The sequence below is a fragment of the Geotrypetes seraphini genome, chromosome 8, assembly GCF_902459505.1.
Source record: "Geotrypetes seraphini chromosome 8, aGeoSer1.1, whole genome shotgun sequence".
NCBI lineage: Eukaryota > Metazoa > Chordata > Amphibia > Gymnophiona > Dermophiidae > Geotrypetes > Geotrypetes seraphini.
In genome coordinates this window covers 126,474,582-126,493,396 of record NC_047091.1, presented here as the reverse complement: position 1 = coordinate 126,493,396, position 18,815 = coordinate 126,474,582, and the positions used below count along the sequence as shown (strand labels likewise).

The 18,815-nt window shown below is 46.3% G+C and overlaps 1 protein-coding gene across 6 annotated transcripts in view; it reads right to left on the bottom strand.

Moving 5' to 3' along the window:
- SGTA (small glutamine rich tetratricopeptide repeat containing alpha) overlaps window positions 1-18,815 on the bottom strand; it is an 87,365-nt gene that overhangs the window by 3,336 nt on the left and 65,214 nt on the right. For 5 of the 6 annotated variants that reach the window (XM_033956179.1, XM_033956176.1, XM_033956177.1 and 2 more), the window contains 3 exons: window positions 8,199-8,236; window positions 7,302-7,397; window positions 7,057-7,180 (listed from right to left, as the gene is read on the bottom strand). In XM_033956179.1, the coding sequence (XP_033812070.1) occupies window positions 7,066-7,180; window positions 7,302-7,397; window positions 8,199-8,236 (249 nt within the window). In that variant the 3' untranslated portion in view covers window positions 7,057-7,065. Of the gene's footprint in view, window positions 1-6,910; window positions 6,929-7,056; window positions 7,181-7,301; window positions 7,398-8,198; window positions 8,237-18,815 lie in introns of all 6 variants that reach the window. The other variant, XM_033956178.1, reaches the window with a different exon arrangement.

Genomic DNA, 18,815 nt, shown 5'->3' with positions numbered 1-18,815 from the left:
GGCAACAGTGTTTGCTGCGTTTGAAAGCCAATGTTCCATCAGGGATGGCACGCCAGTACAGGCCCGTCTCATTGGCATTGAAAACATCGCATAGTTCATATCCGCCGATGACTGATGGCAACACTTCCATGACCCATCTTTCTGCATCAAACTCATCCGCGTCTTGTTTTTAGCCATGCTGCTTCTTAAATTTTATGCCGTTACGAACTTTCCACCTCTCCAGCCATCCGTTTGTTGCTTTGAAGTCTTCTACGCCCAGTTCTTCAGATAGCTGTGCTGCTTTTTTCATCAGCAGAGGCCCACTAATTGGCAGTTGACGACTTCTAGCTTCAGCAAACCATTGCAGCAACACCTGTTCAACATCTCCAGCCTTCCCAATTCTTTTCCATTTCCTGGTAGGATTGCTGTTGTTTTGCCACTTTCAAAATGGCTTGTTTTTTTTTTTTTTTGTAAATCTGAGAAATCTAGCTAGGATAAACGCTATAATGTTTTGCAATAAAGACCTGACTCTCCCGTTGGTCAAGTCTCTTTAAGACATCGACACGTTCAGCCAAAGACAATGACTTTTGTCCAATGTGGTGAACATGTTCAGACAATGACTTTTGACCAGTCACCAGACATCATGGTGCAGTTTCAAAAGTTTGAACACCTAGCCATGCCTAAAATGCTGATCCGAAACATGTGGCTCATCAACGTGAGAACGTCGTGAACGTGTAGAGGTGGGACCTAAAACAGTGCGCATAAGCGGATTGTGTGCTTATCAGAATTGCAATTATCCAGAGTTTACGTCCATTGACTTTAATGAAAAAAAAGCACAGTTACTTACCGTAACAGGTGTTATCCAGGGACAGCAAGCAGATATTCTTAACACATGGGTGACGTCACCGACGGAGCCCCGGTACGGACACTTTTTACTAGAAAGTTCTAGTTGGCCGCACCGCGCATGTGCGAGTGCCTTCCCGCCCGACGGAGGAGTGCGTGGTCCCCAGTTAAGATAAGCCAGCTAAGAAGCCAACCCGGGGAGGTGGGTGGGACGTAAGAATATCTGCCTGCTGTCCCTGGATAACACCTGTTACGGTAAGTAACTGTGCTTTATCCCAGGACAAGCAGGCAGCATATTCTTAACACATGGGTGACCTCCAAGCTAACAGAGAGGGAGGAGGGATGGTTGGCCATTAGGAAAATAAATTGTGTAAAACAGATTGGCCGAAGTGCCCATCCCGTCTGGAGAAGGTATCCAGACAGTAGTGAGTAGTGAACGTGTGAACTGAGGACCAAGTGGCAGCCTTGCAGATTTCCTCGATGGGTGTGGAACGGAGGAAAGCCACAGAAGCAGCCATAGCTCTGACCCTGTGGGCCGTGACAGCACCTTCCAGTGAGAGACCGGCCCGAGCATAACAGAACGCAATGCAGGCAGCAAGCCAGTTGGAAAGCGTCCGTTTAGAGACAGGACAACCCAGACGGTTAGGGTCGAAGGACAAAAAGAGCTGAGGAGACGAGCGGTGAGCCCTGGTACGGTCAAGGTAGTAAGCAAGGGCACGCTTACAGTCCAGCGTGTGCAATGTCTGTTCCCCAGGATGAGAATGGGGCTTAGGGAAAAAGACAGGCAACGCAATGGACTGGTTGAGATGAAATTCCGAGACCACCTTAGGAAGGAATTTAGGATGGGTACACAGAACCACCTTGTCATGGTGAAAAACAGTGAAAGGTGGGTCGGCAACCAGTGCATGCAGCTCACTAACCCTCCTGGCAGAGGTGATGGCAATGAGGAAAAGCACCTTCCATGTAAGAAATTTGAGTGAAGTTGTGGCAAGAGGCTCAAACGGAGGTTTCATGAGGGCTGATAAAACCACATTCAGGTCCCAGACGACTGGAGGAGGCTTCAGAGGTGGTTTGACATTGAAGAGGCCTCTCATGAACCGGGAAACCAGGGGATGAGCCGTAAGAGGTTTTCCGAGGATAGGCTCATGAAACGCAGTGATGGCATTGAGGTGGACTCTGATTGAGGTAGACTTGAGGCTAGCGTCGGAGAGAGAGAGCAAATAGTCCAGTACAGTTTCCACCGCCAATGAGGTGGGATCGTGATGATGTAGTAGACACCAAGAGGAGAACCGGGTCCACTTCTGATGGTAACATTGGAGGGTGGCCGGTTTCCTAGAGGCATCCAAAATACGACGGACAGGCTGAGACAGATTCTCTGGAGAGGTCAGCCCGAGAGAAACCAAGCTGTCAGGTGGAGCGAGGACAGATTGGGATGTAGTAGAGACTGATGCTGCTGCATAAGTAGAGTAGGAAACACAGGAAGAGGAATGGGCTCCCTGGAGCTGAGCTGGAGCAGGAGGGAGAACCAGTGTTGGCGAGGCCACCGAGGAGCGATGAGAATCATGGTGGCTCTGTCCCTGCGGAGTTTGGATAACGTCCGCAACATCAGAGGCAGTGGAGTAAAGGCATAGAGGAACCGATCCATCCAGTCGAGCAGGAATGCATCCGGGGCCAGACGATGAGGAGAGAAGAGTCTGGAACAGAACTGGGGCAGCTGATGGTTGTGAGGAGCTGCAAAGAGGTCCACCTGAGGAGTGCCCCAGCGAGCAAAGATGGAGCGGAGTGTGGGAGGATCCAGAGTCCACTCGTGAGGTTGAAGGATGCGGCTGAGATTGTCGGCCAGGGAGTTCTGTTGGCCCTGGATATAGACAGCCTTGAGGAAAAGACTGTGGGCCGTGGCCCAGGTCCAGATGCGGATGGCCTCCTGACAGAGGAGGGGAGATCCGGTGCCGCCTTGCTTGTTTATGTAGTACATGGCGACTTGGTTGTCTGTGCACAGGAGCAGAACCTGAGGGTAGAGAAGGTGCTGGAAGACCTTGAGAGCATAGAACATGGCTCTGAGTTCCAGGAAATTGATGTGATGTTGACGCTCCTGAGGGGTCCAGAGTCCCTGGGTGCGAAGATCTCCCAGGTGAGCTCCCCACGCATAGGGGGAGGCATCTGTGGTTATGATCATGGAGTGAGGGGGTAGATGAAAGAGTAGACCCCTGGAAAGATTTGAGGAGTTCAACCACCATTGAAGAGATTGCTGAAGAGACGATGTCACAGAGATGGGATGAGAAAGAAGATCCGTGGTCTGTGACCATTGGTTGGCAAGAGTCCATTGAGGTGTCCTGAGGTGGAGTCACGCCAGAGGAAGCACATGGACCGTCGAGGCCATGTGGCCCAGGAGGACCATCATCTGTCGGGCTGGGATGGAGTGATGAAGGAGCACCTGACGACAGAGGTGGAGCAGGGTCCGTTGTCGGTCGGAGGGGAGAAACGCCCTCATCAGAGTGGTGTCGAGAACTGCTCCAATGAACTGAAGTCGCTGTGTGGGAAGCAGATGCGACTTGGGGTAGTTGATCTCGAACCCCAGGAGATGGAGAAAAGAGACAGTGTGATGAGTGGCTTGTAGCACAAGTGGAGACGTAGGTGCTTTCACCAACCAATCGTCCAATAGGGGAACACCTGGAGGTTGTGAGACCTGAGGAAGGCCGTCACCACAATAAGGCACTTGGTGAACACCCTGGGCGATGATGCGAGGCCAAAGGGTAGCACTTTGTACTGATAGTGACGGTGCTGTATCTGAAATCGGAGGTAGCGACGTGAAGTCAGATTGATTGGGATGTGAGTGTAGGCCTCTTTGAGGTCTAGGGAACATAGCCAGTCGTGTTGAGAGAGAAGAGGGTAAAGCGTGGCAAGGGAGAGCTTTCTGAACTTCTCCTTGACCAGACACTTGTTGAGGTCCCTGAGATCGAGGATGGGACGGAGGTCTCCCGTTTTCTTGGGAACCAGGAAGTAGCGGGAGTAGAATCCCTGACCCCTTTGGTCCGAAGGAACCTCTTCGATGGCATTGAGAAGAAGGAGGGATTGGGAGGAGTGAGAAGCGGACTCGATGGGAGGATTGTCTGGTGGGAGTCTGGAAGTTGAGAGAGTAGCCGTGGCGAATGATGTTGAGGACCCACTGGTCCGAGGTGATGACCTCCCAACGGCTGAGGAAGAGCTGGAGACGTCCCCCGATAGGCTGAGGAAGAGGTAGCGATGGTGGGAGACTGGCTATGCCCTGGAGAAAGGAGTCAAAAGGGTTGAGATGGTTTTGATGGAGGAAGAGGCTTGGCAGGCTGATGAGACTGTGAACGAGCCTGAGATTGATGCTGGTGACGAGGACGGCGAGACTGTTGTTGAGGCGGGTTGAGAGGTCTGGCAGAGAACCTGCGCTGGTAGGAAGACTGCTGTTTGTAGGGGCGAGCAGGTGGAGTCTTCTTTTTAGGTTTGACCAGAGTGTCCCACCTGGTCTCGTGAGCTGAGAGCTTCTGGGTTGTCGAGTCCAGGGACTCCCCGAAGAGTTCGTCACCCAGACAAGGTGCGTTAGCCAGGCGGTCTTGGTGGTTAATGTCAAGGTCAGAGACTCTCAGCCAGGCCAAACGGCGCATAGCAACAGCCATGGCAGATGCTCGAGAGGTCAGCTCAAACGAGTCATAAATGGAGCGAACCATGAACTTCCTGAGTTGGAGGAGGCTGGAAATTTGCTGCTGGAAGAGGGGGACCTTACGTTCAGGAAGATATTTTTGTAAGGAGGAGAGTTGTTGCACCAGATGCTTCAAGTAGAAGGAGAAGTGGAAGGTGTAATTGTTTGCTCTATTGGCTAACATCGCATTTTGGAAAAGGCACTTACCAAATTTATCCATAGTTTTTCCCTCTCTGCCAGGAGGGGTGGAAGCATATACACTGGAACCCTGAGATTTTTTAAAGGTGGACTCCACCAGGAGAGATTCATGGGGCAATTGAGGCTTGTCAAACCCTGGGATTGGAATGACCCGGTACAAGCTATCTAGTTTGCGAGGGGCCCCGGGAACAGTGAGGGGAGTCTCCCAGTTTTTATAAAAAGTTTCCCGTAAGATGTCATGGACGGGCAACTTCAGAAATTCCTTGGGAGGTTGCTCAAAGTCTAGGGCATCGAGGAAAGCCTGAGACTTTTTAGAGTCGGACTCTAAGGGGATAGAAAGAGCTGCTGACATCTCCCTAAGGAATTTAGAGAAAGAGGACTGTTCCGGTTTTGAAACGGTGTCGGCCATGGAGGGTTCTTCGTCGGTCGACGAAGCGTCCTCTTCGGTACCGTGCGTGGAGTCTTCCCATAAGTCCGGGTCCCTAACGTCGGGGTGTGCACGTCTGGACATCAGTGTGGAAGGCTCGGTATGGCGGGTCTTTGAGAGAGATTTGCCTGAGCGCACCGAGGCGGTACCGGGTGAGGAAGACCGATGCCGTTCCTGGGACCGGGAAGGGTCGGTAGCAGCACGGGTATGCACTGTAGGTGGCTCAGCCAAGAGCACTGGCATGGAGGTATTAATCGGTACCGAGGGGGTCGACATCGATGGGACAGTGCGAGGCTCGGACCGGTCCTGTACCGGAAGGTGCGGGGCCAGCAACAGTTGTTGTAGTTGTTGCTGCAGCTGCTCCTGTAATTGGGATTGGAGTATGGCCGCGATGCGGTCATCCAGGGGGGGGCACCGGTACCGCTTTTTTCTTCTTCGGTACCATAGGTGCCGCTCTATGCTCCGGCGATGAGGAGGCCGATGACGAGGCACTCACCGATATCGGAGCGGAGCGTTTACGGGGTTGGTGCGGTGCCGTAAGGGTCGGCGTCGCAACCGTGGCAGGAGGGCGTTCTAGAGAAGTGGAAGGCTTCTTAGCCGTCTTACCTGGGCCCAGCGACCCCGAAGAAGGATCCGGTGGTGTCGACGTAGTCGGTGCCGACTTTTGAGGTGCCGTCGACGTCGCGGCAGGTTCCATGGCAGATCCGGTACCGAACAAAATATTTTGCTGGATCTGCCTATTTTTTAAAGTGCGCTTTTTAAGCGTAGCACAGCGGGTGCAGGTGTCAGCCCGATGTTCTGGACCCAAGCACTGCAGGCACCAATTGTGCGGGTCGGTGAGAGAGATTGGGCGTGCACACCGCTGGCACTTCTTAAAGCCCGGTTGAGGGGGCATGAAGGGAAACACGGCCTCCGCAAAATCGAATCCGGAGGCCTGTATGATGGCAACAGGCCCCGCCGGGGCCGGCCATAAAATACAGAAAACTCGACGAGAGTTTTGTTTTTTTTTAAAGTAAAAATAAGGAATCCGAAAAGAAAGAGAATAAAAACCGAAAAAATTTACACGAGCGGGAAGGCAGGAAACTCGTTTTCAACGGCCGTTGAAAAAACATGCGTCTTCTTCGCTCCGCGGAAACGAAGAAACTGGGGACCACGCACTCCTCCGTCGGGCGGGAAGGCACTCGCGCATGCGCGGTGCGGCCAACTAGAACTTTCTAATAAAAAGTGTCCGTACCGGGGCTCCGTCGGTGACGTCACCCATGTGTTAAGAATATGCTGCCTGCTTGTCCTGGGATAAAACCAAAAATCACGGGACCACGGAGGTAGGCTGCAGATAACTGAAGCGTGCGCTTAACCGACGTGCACTTAGATGGAGTAGACTGTACTGCACATTGTTCTTCGATGGTGCAATCTTGCAATGGAGCGTTCATGTTTCTGACCTCATGGCTACCACACAACTAAAAGCCAAGTGCTGAACTGTGCATAGACGAACAATGTACGAGTACATATGTTGCATTCTGGTTATCATGTAATTTAACAATTGCCTTTAATTTCTGATTCACCCTCGTATATGTATATATATTAGGACCAGAATTCATTTGTTTGGAGGTTGGGGGGGGGTCTTACTGTTCTTGTGGTCACACTGTTTGATGGAGAAATTGATGTTATTTGGTTAATACATAAAGTGCTTTAAACAAACATTTATGACTCTGCTTAGACCAACAAAAATTGACCAATGCACAAGAATGAGAACTGAACTTAAAAATACATAGAAAAGCTTGCTGAGAGCTCACCTGCTCCAGATTGCTGCCCTATTAGGGAAGGGGAGAGGAAAAGGTTTCATGAGTGTGAACAAACTTTCCCCCATCCACATACCTCTTATTAGTATATCACACCTCTCCCCACAATTCCCACCCCCCATCAGGGATCCTGTACTCACTACATTCTCTCATTCCTGTTGATCTTCATTGCCAGCACTGGGAGTTCGACTCCTAATCTGATTTCGAAGTTGTTCTATTAGTTCTGGATTCTGTTGTTGCATCTGTTGAGCAAACTGTTGGCCTCTATGTACAAAAATATAACAGTTCACGTCTGATTTTCTTTCTGGAAAAAATATTTTTTTACTCAAGCACTGAAATGCAAACTTACTGTTAAAGTCAAAGTCAATCATAACAATTTACTCACGCCTGAATAAGGTTGGCCAGGTCACCAGGGGCAGGCATGGCTCCAGATTCAGCCCCAGGCATGGGACTGTGTGTACCTGAGATCATTCCCGACATCCTGCCATAGACAATATTTTTAAATTCAAGACAGTGGTAAAAGTGCATCATTCTTAACCTGAGAAACTCCAGACACTTTATTCATAGTGCACTATCTTACTAGCCTGTCAAACTAGAAAAAGTGGTACCTATACCAAAGAAACAAATCCAAAAGACAAAACCTAATATGCTCAATCCCGGAACGTCCAAGGGCCCTACCTATCACTAGCTCCTAGGCCCAATCAATCTCATAGTAATGTAGTAAATTACAGCAGATAAAGACCTGAATAGTACATCCAGTCTGCCCAACCATCCAGTACATACTCTACAAAATTAATCATTTAAATGGTCCTTTTTCTTAGATATTTCTGGGCCAGAACCCTAGAGCCTTGCCCACTAGTGTGCTTAGGTTCTATTTACTGGAATCTCCATCAAAGCTCACTCCAGCCCATCTTAACCATCCCAGCCATCACCCTCCCCAGCCAGTCCTCAACTGAATGTTCATATACAGAACACAAGCCTCTAAATTTTCTAGGCCCAATCTATCCACATTCCTTGTGTGCATCCTTTAGACTCAAATCACCTCATCTGTCCCTTGTGCACATCGCCCCTGACTCAATCTGCCTCTCATATGAGAATTTCCCTCCCTTCCAAGATTCCAATCTATCACCCCTGCCCATCATTTCTTTGGGTCCATCTACATTCCCCTTATATCCCTTCTGGCCTAAACTGCCTCTCTGCCCCATCAAGATCTTCTCAGTTTAACAGTAACTAAACCTGAAACTTCTGCTTAAAGTCTTATTGCTGTTCTGCAAATACTTACAGCTGTTGCACTTGTGGATTGTTCATTAGGTTTGAGGCCTATTGAGAAAAAGTACCAATGATTGCATAAAAATAATATAAAGTTACAAACAAAATTGGGTATAATACTTTATTTTCTAGACAAAGACATGCAACAGCTTCCCTACAATGTCTATTTATGCTGAATATATTCCAAAATGTATTAAGTAACTCCACATCAAGTAGTACATGTTCTTTTTAATGACATAACCGTATCGCCAATCTCCTCTATATGATGTATAACATTTAACAAACAAACCCATCTAAAGTTCAATTAACCAATCCCTCAAAGGAGAAATTAGGTCTTATCTGCTAATTTTTTTACCTTTAGTTCCAACAGATCAGTCTAGATGAATGGGTTATACCCATCTACTAGCAGTTGCAGACAGAGAACACGCTAGTGGTATATCAAATATAAATAAAGATAAAGATTAATGGAGCTCTATGATAAGGTACAGTGAGAAAAAGGAACCCAAACTATAGCTATGTGATACAAAGTTCCACATTAGAAGTCTCTGCCCAGGAGAAGGATCTAGGTGTCATCATCGAGGATACGTTGAAACCCTCAGCTCAGTGTGCAATGTGGGCCAAGAAAGCAAATAGAATGTTAGGAATGATCAGGAAAGGAATGGAAAATAAAAGATGAGAATGTTATAATGCCCTTGTATAATAATAATAACTTTATTTTTATATACTGCAATACCACAAACAGTTCAGAGCGGTTTACAGAGGAAGAGATTGTATACAGACAGCGATATTACAAAAAACTTTCAAAATTACATTAGCATGGTAAGATTAATCAAACTTTTCCTGGAAGTGTTTTAGAAGTACATCAAGGCAGAAGTGGAGTCAGAGAAATTTATCAAAGAGATAAGTTTTGATTGACTTCCTGTGTGTAATTCTGGTTGCAATCTCAAAAAGAGATATAGTGGAATTAGAAAAGGTACAGAGAAGGGTGATGAAAATGATAAAAGGGATGGGATGACTTCCCTATGAGGAAAGGCTAAATCAGCTAATGCTCTTCAGCGTGGAAATGAGACAGCTCAGGGGAGACATGATAGAAGTCTATAAAATACTGAGTGGAGTGGAATGGGTAGATATGAATCACTTGTTTACTCCTTCCCAAAAATACTAGAACTAGTGGGCGAGCAATGAAGCTACTAAGTAGTAGATTTAAAACAAGCTGAAAAAAATAGTTCTTCACTCAACGTATAATTAAACTTTGGAATTTGTTGCCACAGAATGTGGTGAAAGTAGTTAGCTTAGCTGGGTTTGAATAACTTCCTAAAAGAAAAAGTCCATGAGCCATTATTAAGATGGACTTGGGAAAATCCACTGCTTATTTCTAGGATAAGTACATAGCATACAATCTTTTTTACTCTAGGATCTTGCCAGGTACTTGTGACCTGGGTTGGTCACTGTTGGAAAAGGATACTAGGCTAGATGGATCTTTGGTCTGTCCCATTGTGGCAACTCTTATGTTATTCCAATTCAGTACTTTGAAACTCAAAGCAGTTACAAATAAAAGAAATCTACAAAATGGCAAAAGTCTCCTTTCTCTTTAGAACATGAGAAACATCAAAAACAACAGCAGCAGAACAAACAGCTGAAGAAAAGGCTTGGTCATCTAAACAGAGAAGTCTAGAGAGTTATAATACAAAAATAAGTTTTGAGAAATGTACAAGAGAAAGATAGGTTTCTGGACAGACTGTTGATAGGACACATCAGCTAAACCCTCTCCCCATAAACTCCGAACACAGCATCTATAGAAGCCACAACATCCAGCTTATTATATTTGGAAAAGAAGTGAACTGAAGACCAGGTTACTGACCTACAAATATCTTCCAGAAGAACTGCTCAAAACTCCACACAGGTGGTTGCCACTCCTCTGGTAGAATGAGCCCCAAGGGATTGCGGAGGCTGCTTGCTCATCAAAATATAAGCAAAAGAGATTGTGTCTTTCAACTAGTAATCAATAGCAATAATGGAAGCTGAAAGGCTAATTAAAGTGACTAAAAATTGAAAAGAAATCACAAGCAGAAGAGACAATATCCCTGCAGCTCAGCTGCAGGAACTATACTGGGATTCCAGGGGTGGAGTACAGGGATGTGGTCACTAAAGGAGAGAGGCTAGAATTTTATTATGAGTCACTGCAGCAGAAGGCTGATTGATTACCCTATTGTTCAGCCTCCAGAGGAATTGTACAAGAAAAGCCCTTTTTGGAATCTACAAACAGGATGAATAGATGTTTGGAGTTTTGAAATTCATTAGTGACTTCTAGATATCCGAGAAAAACCTTATGCATATCCAGCAGCTTTACAAGAAAGTACTCCTAAAACTAGTCTCTAAGAAAGGAAGAAACAAATATTGGTTAACATGAAAAGAGGAAACCACTTTTGACAGGAAGGAAGGAAGGGGCAGTGCAAATGGTTATTCCTGTGTCTGTGTAGAAAAAGAAAGGATCCTTACAAGAAAAAGCCAGAATCTCAAAAACTGTCCTGGGAGATTATGTCAAGGAATAGTTGTCTGGATGGGAACATCTGGAAGAAGTAGGAAAGTAGTGGGCAAAACTGAAAGAAGCTATTGTAAGGGCAACAAACCATTTTATTAGGAAAGTAAGTTAAAGTAACAGGAAAAGAAGGCAGCTTTGGTTCTCAAAAGTAGTAGCTATAAAGGTAAGGAGAAAGAAGTTAGCTTTCATAAACTACAAGAGACTCAGAAACAGGATAAAACATCTGAAAAGTTCAGAGCAGCTGGTCAAGTAGTCAGGAAAGCAAAGATGCAAATGAAAGAAAATAATAGTTGACAAGGTAAAATGGGGGGGGGGGGAACAAGACATTTTTTAGGTATTAGTGATAGGAAGAAATTCAAATGTGGCATTGTGAGACTCAAAGGTGAAGGGGAGAAATAAGTAGAAGTTGATAAAGATAAAACTGAATTGCTTAACAAATATTTATGTTCTCTGTTCAAAGCTGAAGCGCTGGAAGCGGGACTGCAGAAAACAAATGCAAGTAGGGATGGAGGTATGGTAGACTCTGATTGATTTAGGATTGTGTTTGTGAGGAGCTAGCTAAACTAAAGGTGGACAAAGCGATAGGACCAGATCTGCTGACGGACCTTTTCAATGCTTCTCTAGAAATCAGGAGTGGTACCAGAGGACTGGAGAAGGGCAGGTGTGATCCCTCTCCACAAAAGTGGAAGTAAGGAAGTAGGGAACCACAGGCCTGTAAGTCTGACTTCTGTGGTAAGTAAATTAATGGAAACACTTTTAAAAATGGAGAATAGTGACATTTCTGGAATCCAATGGATTACAGGATCCGAGGCAACATAGATTCAATAGAGGCAGTTCTTGTCAGACAAATCTGATCAATTTCTTTGACTGGGTGACCAGAGAATTGGATAGAGGGAGTGCGCTAGATGTGGTGTATTTAGATTTTAGCAAAGCCTTTGACAGTGTTCCACGCAGACATCTAAAAAAATAATGAGTGCCCTCGGGACAGGGCCCCAAAGTGACAGACTGGATTAAGAACTGGTTGAGTGGAAGGTGACAGAGGGTAGCAGCCAATGGAGATCTCTCCAAGGAAAGGGATGTTACCAGTGGTGTGCCTCAAGGTTCGGTTTTGGGCCTGTTCTTTTTAACATTTTTATAAGTGATATTGCTGAAGGACTGTCAGATAAGACTTGCCTCTTTTGAGGTTAATACCAAAATCTGCAATAGAGTAGACACCCCTGATGGTGTGGAATAACATGAGGAAGGACCTAGCGAAGCTTGAAGAATGGTCTGAAATTTGGCAGCTAAGATTTAATGCTAAGGGATGCAAGATAATGCACATGAAAGAGGAGCAAGACTTGGGTGTGATAGTATGTGATGATCTAAAGGTGGCCAAACAGGTTGAAAAGGCAACAGCGAAAGCTAGAAGGATGTTAGGGTGCATAGGGAGAGGTATGATATAAACAGGATGGAGTCAGTCTACTAAAATGGTCGGTTGTCTTCATCATAAGACGAATGGGGACAAACTTAAAGAACTCAATATGTATATTTTGAAGTAAAGGTAGAAGAGTGGAGATATGATAGAGTTGTTTAAATACTTACATGGCATAAATGCACATGAAGCAAATCTCTTTCATTTGAAAGGAAGCTCTGGGATGAGGGGGCATAGGATGAAGTTATGAGGTGATAGGCTCAGGAGTAATCTAAGAAAATACTTTTTTTACACCCGGTAGAAGTGGTGGAGACAAAGACTGTATCCGAGTTCAAGAAAGCATGGGACAGGCACGTGGGATCTCTTAAGGAGAGGAGGAGATAGTGGATGCTGGGGATGAGTAGACTGGATATTAGACTTTATCTGCCATCATATTTCTATTTCCACAGTGTCATTCAGATGAAACCCAAACAAATAGCAACTGAAAGAGGCATCAAGGATTTCAATGCTAGTTTCTCACAGATTTCAAAATTTATGAAAATAAATGAGTTGTCCGTGAGGAGAACGGTAGGCCAGTGGCTTCCAGATAACTGGCAGCAAAAAGTCATCAACTTTTGGGAAATTTGTAGTAGATGAAATATCCAAGCTAGGTATTACATCCATGGATGCAACATGGATGATGTGCCAATGTCATCTGATATGCAACATGAACAGTTGCATCCACAGGCAATAAAAATTGTTTCCATTTCAACAGCAGGACACGAGAGGTCATACTTCAGAGTCATTCCCCATTGTACTGCCAGCCACATGAAACTTAAGCTGCTTATAATTTTCAAAAGAGCAACAATGTCAAGAGAATGCTTACTCAGTCGTGTCATGGTCCACTATAATAAAAAAAAAAAAGATTTATGGCTATCAATATGACGAGGCTATGACTTGAAAAATGTAGACCCTCCTATGGCAAGAGAGAATTTCACAATTGAAAAATCCAAAGGAAATGAACTAGTTGCTCTGGAAGCACATGTGAACAGAATTATTCAATCAAATTAAATTTATATATTATGAATGTATATCCTCAGTGTGTAGTCATAAGCACTCAGAATGCCCGCCCTGTAAAAGTAGTGCTCAATTGCTTTGACTTCCCAAGGGCTTAATAAATACATATGGTGTGTGATATGTGAGAATGCAATCAAAATAAAAGTGAAATTTCAAGTGTGCTACAGTACATCAATATTCTTGTGCTTCCAGAGAATAGCTAGGCAGATAAGCAAACACAGTATTATTGTAAATCACCATGAAGGTGCACCATTAAAGTGGCATGTGGGAGATCCTAGCCAGGTTTTCCAGGAACCCCCTGTTCACCTTCACACAAACACTTAGGCAGATATGGTTGGAAAATATAAGGAAAACTTTTATTTATACACTCTTTTGAGCCTGTTCACTCCCAGGCTCAAGAGAAGTAGTTTCTCTAAGCAAATAAACAGTCCCAGCCAGACTCATGAACATATTCTACAAGTCTTAAGAATAATAAGTTGGGCTTACCTCAACCACTCTGCTTTCACTCTCCCCTCATAAGAATTAGTCTGTTTCCAGAGCTCTGTATCAGCTCTTGACCTCTCTCTCATGGAACTCTCCTAGAGAGTCTGTTTGTTGAGGCTTGTATCAGCCTCTAGATTTGGAAGTCTCCTTTCACTCTGGGACCTTCCTGAATGAATCTTAAACTGGAAAAGATATACTCATGTCTGGTTGTAGTTCCTTCTCTCTTATTAGCGCACCCTGCTGCCTGGTGGTATAATATCATCATTACAGAGGGAGAATCCCTGACCCTTTCAAATGGTATTTCAAAATTAAATAAACTTGGAAACTTGGACCAGGAGCAAGCATCTTCATATCAGTACAGAGGCTGCAGAGAACCACCTTCCACCCACTGGAGATAGCAAATATTGAACTGAAATAATAACACACTGTCCCTTATCATAGAACTCAATTCTATGCTTTTTTAAAATTTTATTAGGTATCTCCCCGTTTGCATATAGTATAACCCATTTGTCCAGACTGATCTGTTGGCAACACTAAAAAAAAGCATAATTTATCACTACCACCAAATCACTTCCCTACCACCAGCATATGCTTTGTGAACAGTTCTAAACACAACAAATACACTCAATTTTTGCCAAAAATCCTACAATAGAAACAACGTAACGAGGCAATTCAAGTCACTTCAGGGTTTGTTTGAAGGGCGCTCAGGGAACTAACCTATATTCACAACTCACAACCAGATTCATGTGATTATAATATAATATAATATAAGTGAAGGGTACTCTCAGTGTGAACCATCAGTGATAGGAGTCCAGCTCCAGCACTTCACTTCTGGGTCAAGGCGATAAGCCTCCACCCCCACACCATCATCGAGCACCCTGGTGTGCTGCAAATTAAGTAATTCAATAAATCATTCAAATAATAAATCAGTGAATAAATCAAATGTAATTCAACAAAAAATACCTGAGCGACCCCCAAACAAAACCCTGCCAGCCAGACCCCCCAAAAACATTCAGCAAAATCAAAAACAAAAAATCACATACAAGTTGAAAAAAAAATACTTATCTGAGACACTTCTCACACATTAACGAGCAAAAACCGCGCCAGGAGAAAAGGTTCAACCACGCTGGTTTCGGGGAGGAGCCCTTCTTCAGGAACCTGACCCCCGACGAAAGCAAAAACGAAGAGGTCGGCTGGAGGGCGGGGTGCACGGGCGGAGCAACACTCGCGCTTAAAACGGATCAAAAGGCGACGTCATGCACAAACCAACCAATCATACAACCATACACCAACCAATCACACAAAGGGGCGAGAGTACGCCCATATACACACAACCGCAGGATTAGAAAGAGAGACAGAGAAGAAGAAACAACCAAAACCCGAACCTGGAATCCAACCTGTAACCCAGACACGAAGCCCCCACAAGAAATCCAGTTAAATGATAGTGTTCCATTCCACACTTTCGTTGAGACCATTGGGATAGACAGATTGTAATTGGAAAATCCAATACTGTTCCCTAAGATTTAAATGGAACTGTCTATCCCCCCTGAAATCCCAAGGGACTTGCTCAAGCACGAACCAGGTAAGGTCTGTAAACCGATGACCAAGTTCTGCACAGTGCGGACTTTGATATGCATGTGAACGTGCCGGATTTTGTGGCCAACAAAAATACATGGTGTAATTTACAGAAAGAATTAAGCAAGCTAGATTTACACAGTATGTCATTAGTGGAGTACATTAAAAATCATTACATTCCACGAGGTTTGAGGGTTCACAAACCTCCCGGTATGTTTACCAATAGAGACCCCTTTCTGCACAAATGGGCTGCAATTCTCAATAAGTGTTCCCTGGATTTGATGGTATTGTTGATTGACACCATTCAGGAAGTTTCTCATGAGGTTAATGAACAGAGTATGGAGATACAATCCAAATTAACCTCTGATCCCATTATATCGCCATTATTTGCTCAGTGTTTGCCAGATTTACAGACATCTCATGAGCATTATCGTAACAAGATCAAACAGGGTAAAATCAAGAAATTTCACAGGGATACAGAGGATTATGTATCTGGGTATGTTTATACCTGGATGCAGCCTCAGGGATCCACTCTGATGGTGCCACAGGTTAACACGTATCCCGCTGATGAAGGCTCATCCTCTAGTGATTCTAGTGGGCGGAGCTCTCATATGGGGTCAACCCGTTTTTTAGGTCGAGGATCCAGAAGAGGCCCAAGAAGACGGTCCCGGGGCTGCAGAGGTTACCCGGACCGCAATGCGGTTCAGTCATTCAACCTTCCAGTAACACGTTCGCAGGCAGCGAGGGGTCTCTAGTGGTCAACATATCGGGGGTTCCCCTCTCTGATGCACAGACCCAACTGTTAGAGAAGGGGCTTTCCTTTGTTCCTACCACTGCTTTGGACCTTTTCACTGCACATAGGGATGTGGCTCGGTTTATTAGGGGCCTCCAGATCAAGCTGTTTTTTTCCACCCAGGAGGGGCCCCGGGATGATTCTCTATTTAGGGCTAAATCCCATTGGATCCCCCCGGGGCCCACTGATGCTCATATTCGAGTGTTCCGTGATCTTGTGTTACGTGATATTGACCAGCTCCAGAACGTTTACCCTGGCCATCGGTTTGTTAATATCACCAAGGCCCAGCAGCTTGCTCTGGAGGCCCTCAAGAATGCCCCCAATTTAGACATCAAACCTGCCGACAAGGGCGGGGCTGTGGTCGTTCAGTCTATGGCCCAATACAGTGCCCAAGTGGATGCACATATCTCCAATACGGATTGGTATAGGAAACTTGAGAAGGATCCCTCTCCTGCCTTACGTACGGAAATAGCTATGATTGTACAGGGGGCGTTGCAGGATAATATTATCACTAAATCCGAAGCCAAATACTTATCCCAACCTCCTAGCCGTAGCCCTCACTTTTACACTGTACCCAAAATCCATAAAACTCTTAATGATCCCTCAGGTAGGCCCATCGTTTCGCTCCGTGGTACTATCCTGGAGCCTCTATCCAAAATGGTTGACCATTTTTTGAAACCCAGGGTTGCTCAGGCACGGTCCTTCGTATTGGACACCACTGATTTTCTCAACAGAATTGAATCCATCAAGGTACAGCAGTCAGATTTGCTGATAACTATGGATTTGGAAGCCTTATACAGCAACATCCCTCAGTCTGCTGCGTTGAGGATTGTTGAACATCATCTAACCGTGGGTCTCCATAACCATCGTATTACTAAGCCTTTTTTGATGAAACTAGCCAACTTGGTACTCCAACGGAACTTTTTTGAGGTGTGTGGGGAGTTTTATCTCCAAACTCACGGGGTAGCCATGGGTACTGCCATGGCCCCCAGTGTGGCTAATCTTTACGTCACGAATAGAGAATGACACGGTGGCGGTTTACCCGCGGCCACCGCATTTTAGCCGCGGGTCACCCGCCGAAAACGGGGAAGAAAACTAGCAGTCGCTGCGGCGACGGGGACAAGGCCATTCACCGCCCACGGGGCGGTGAATGGTCTTGTCCCCCGCAGTGAGGCATGAAGGATCGCGCGGTTCCCGCAGCTCACACCCGCCCACCCAATCGATTCCAGTGTCCAGCCAGCTCTCTCCCCTCTCCTCACCCCAGTCCGCAGATCCTCCTCCTCGGCGACCCGCACGCTACCAGAGAGCCGCGCACACCCGCCGCTGCTCAGCCTCGATCTTCTGCTCTGACGCAACCGGAAACAGGAAGTTGCAGCAGAGCAGAAGATCGAACACTGAGCAGCCGCGCGTGTGCGGCTCCCTGGGAAAGCGCGCAGGTTGCCGAAAAAGAAAACCCACAAACCAAGGTGAGGAGAAGGGAGAGAGCCGGCCAAACACCAGGATCGACCGGGCAGGCAGGTAGTGGCCCCGGGGACCGTGCGATCGCTAGTGTTCCCGGCTCAAATTGGAAGGAGGGAGTGAAAAGAAAAAGGCTTATATGGATGCAGCGGGGACGGTGACGGGGCGGTGAATGGGATGGCAGTGGTGGTGACGGGGCGGTGAAAGGGATGGCGGTGACGGTGATGGGGCGGTGAAGGGATCGGCGGTGACGGGGCGGTGCAGAGGATGGTGGGCCGGTGACGGGGCGGTGACGGGGACAGATTTTTTCCCCGTGTCATTCTCTAGTCACGAACTTTGAAGAGAAATTATTATATCTATCTCCGTGGATGTCGTACATCGCCATCTGGCTTCGTTACATCGATGATGTCTTCCTTGTATGGACCGATACCAGGGCCAGGTTTCATGAGTTTTTGACATGGCTTAATAATCTGGACAGGCACTTGAAGTTCACTGCCACTGCCAATGAGACCAGTGTCACTTATCTGGATACCATGGTTAGCAAAGCTGATGGGCAATTGGTCACCACTGTCTTTCGTAAGTCCACAGATCGGACTTCATACTTACACTATACCAGCTGCCATCCTGTCAGGTTGCGCCAGTCAGTGCCCGTGGGGCAATTTCTTAGGATTCGCCGCATTTGCTCCTCCTTGGCGGAGTTTAAGGCTCAAGCCAAGTTATTATCCCAACGCTTCAAGGCCCGCGGCTATCCAGTATGGACCATCAAAAGAGCTTATCGCAGAGCACGTTATGCCAACCCTGAGTTGTTACGGTCTAAAGGAATCAGGCCTCCCATGGATCAGCAAGTATGTGTCATTTCATTTTCTAACCAAGCCCACCGGATAGCCAACATTGTGAGAAAGCACTGGCATATCCTGGATCATCATTCTGTCTTCAAGGAGGCTCCCTGTATAGCCTTTTCCCGCCCCAAAAATCTTAAAGACTTATTGTCCACAAGAAGCCGGGTGCCCACTGGGGGCAGCCACAAACCGTGCGGCCACTGTGATATGTGTGCCTCATCTTTGTCAATTTCTTATTGGCAACATCCTCGGACCCAATGCACTTACCAGTTTAGATCTCACACTTCCTGTGATTCTGAAGGGGTAGTGTATGTCATCATCTGCCCTTGTGCGTTGTGCTATGTGAGGCGGACCAGCAGAAAGATCAGAATTAGACTGCAAGAACACAGGAGCCATATCCGCACTGAAACGCATTCTGCTCCCCTTGTGCCGCACTGTGCAGAACTTGGTCATCGGTTTACGGACCTTACCTG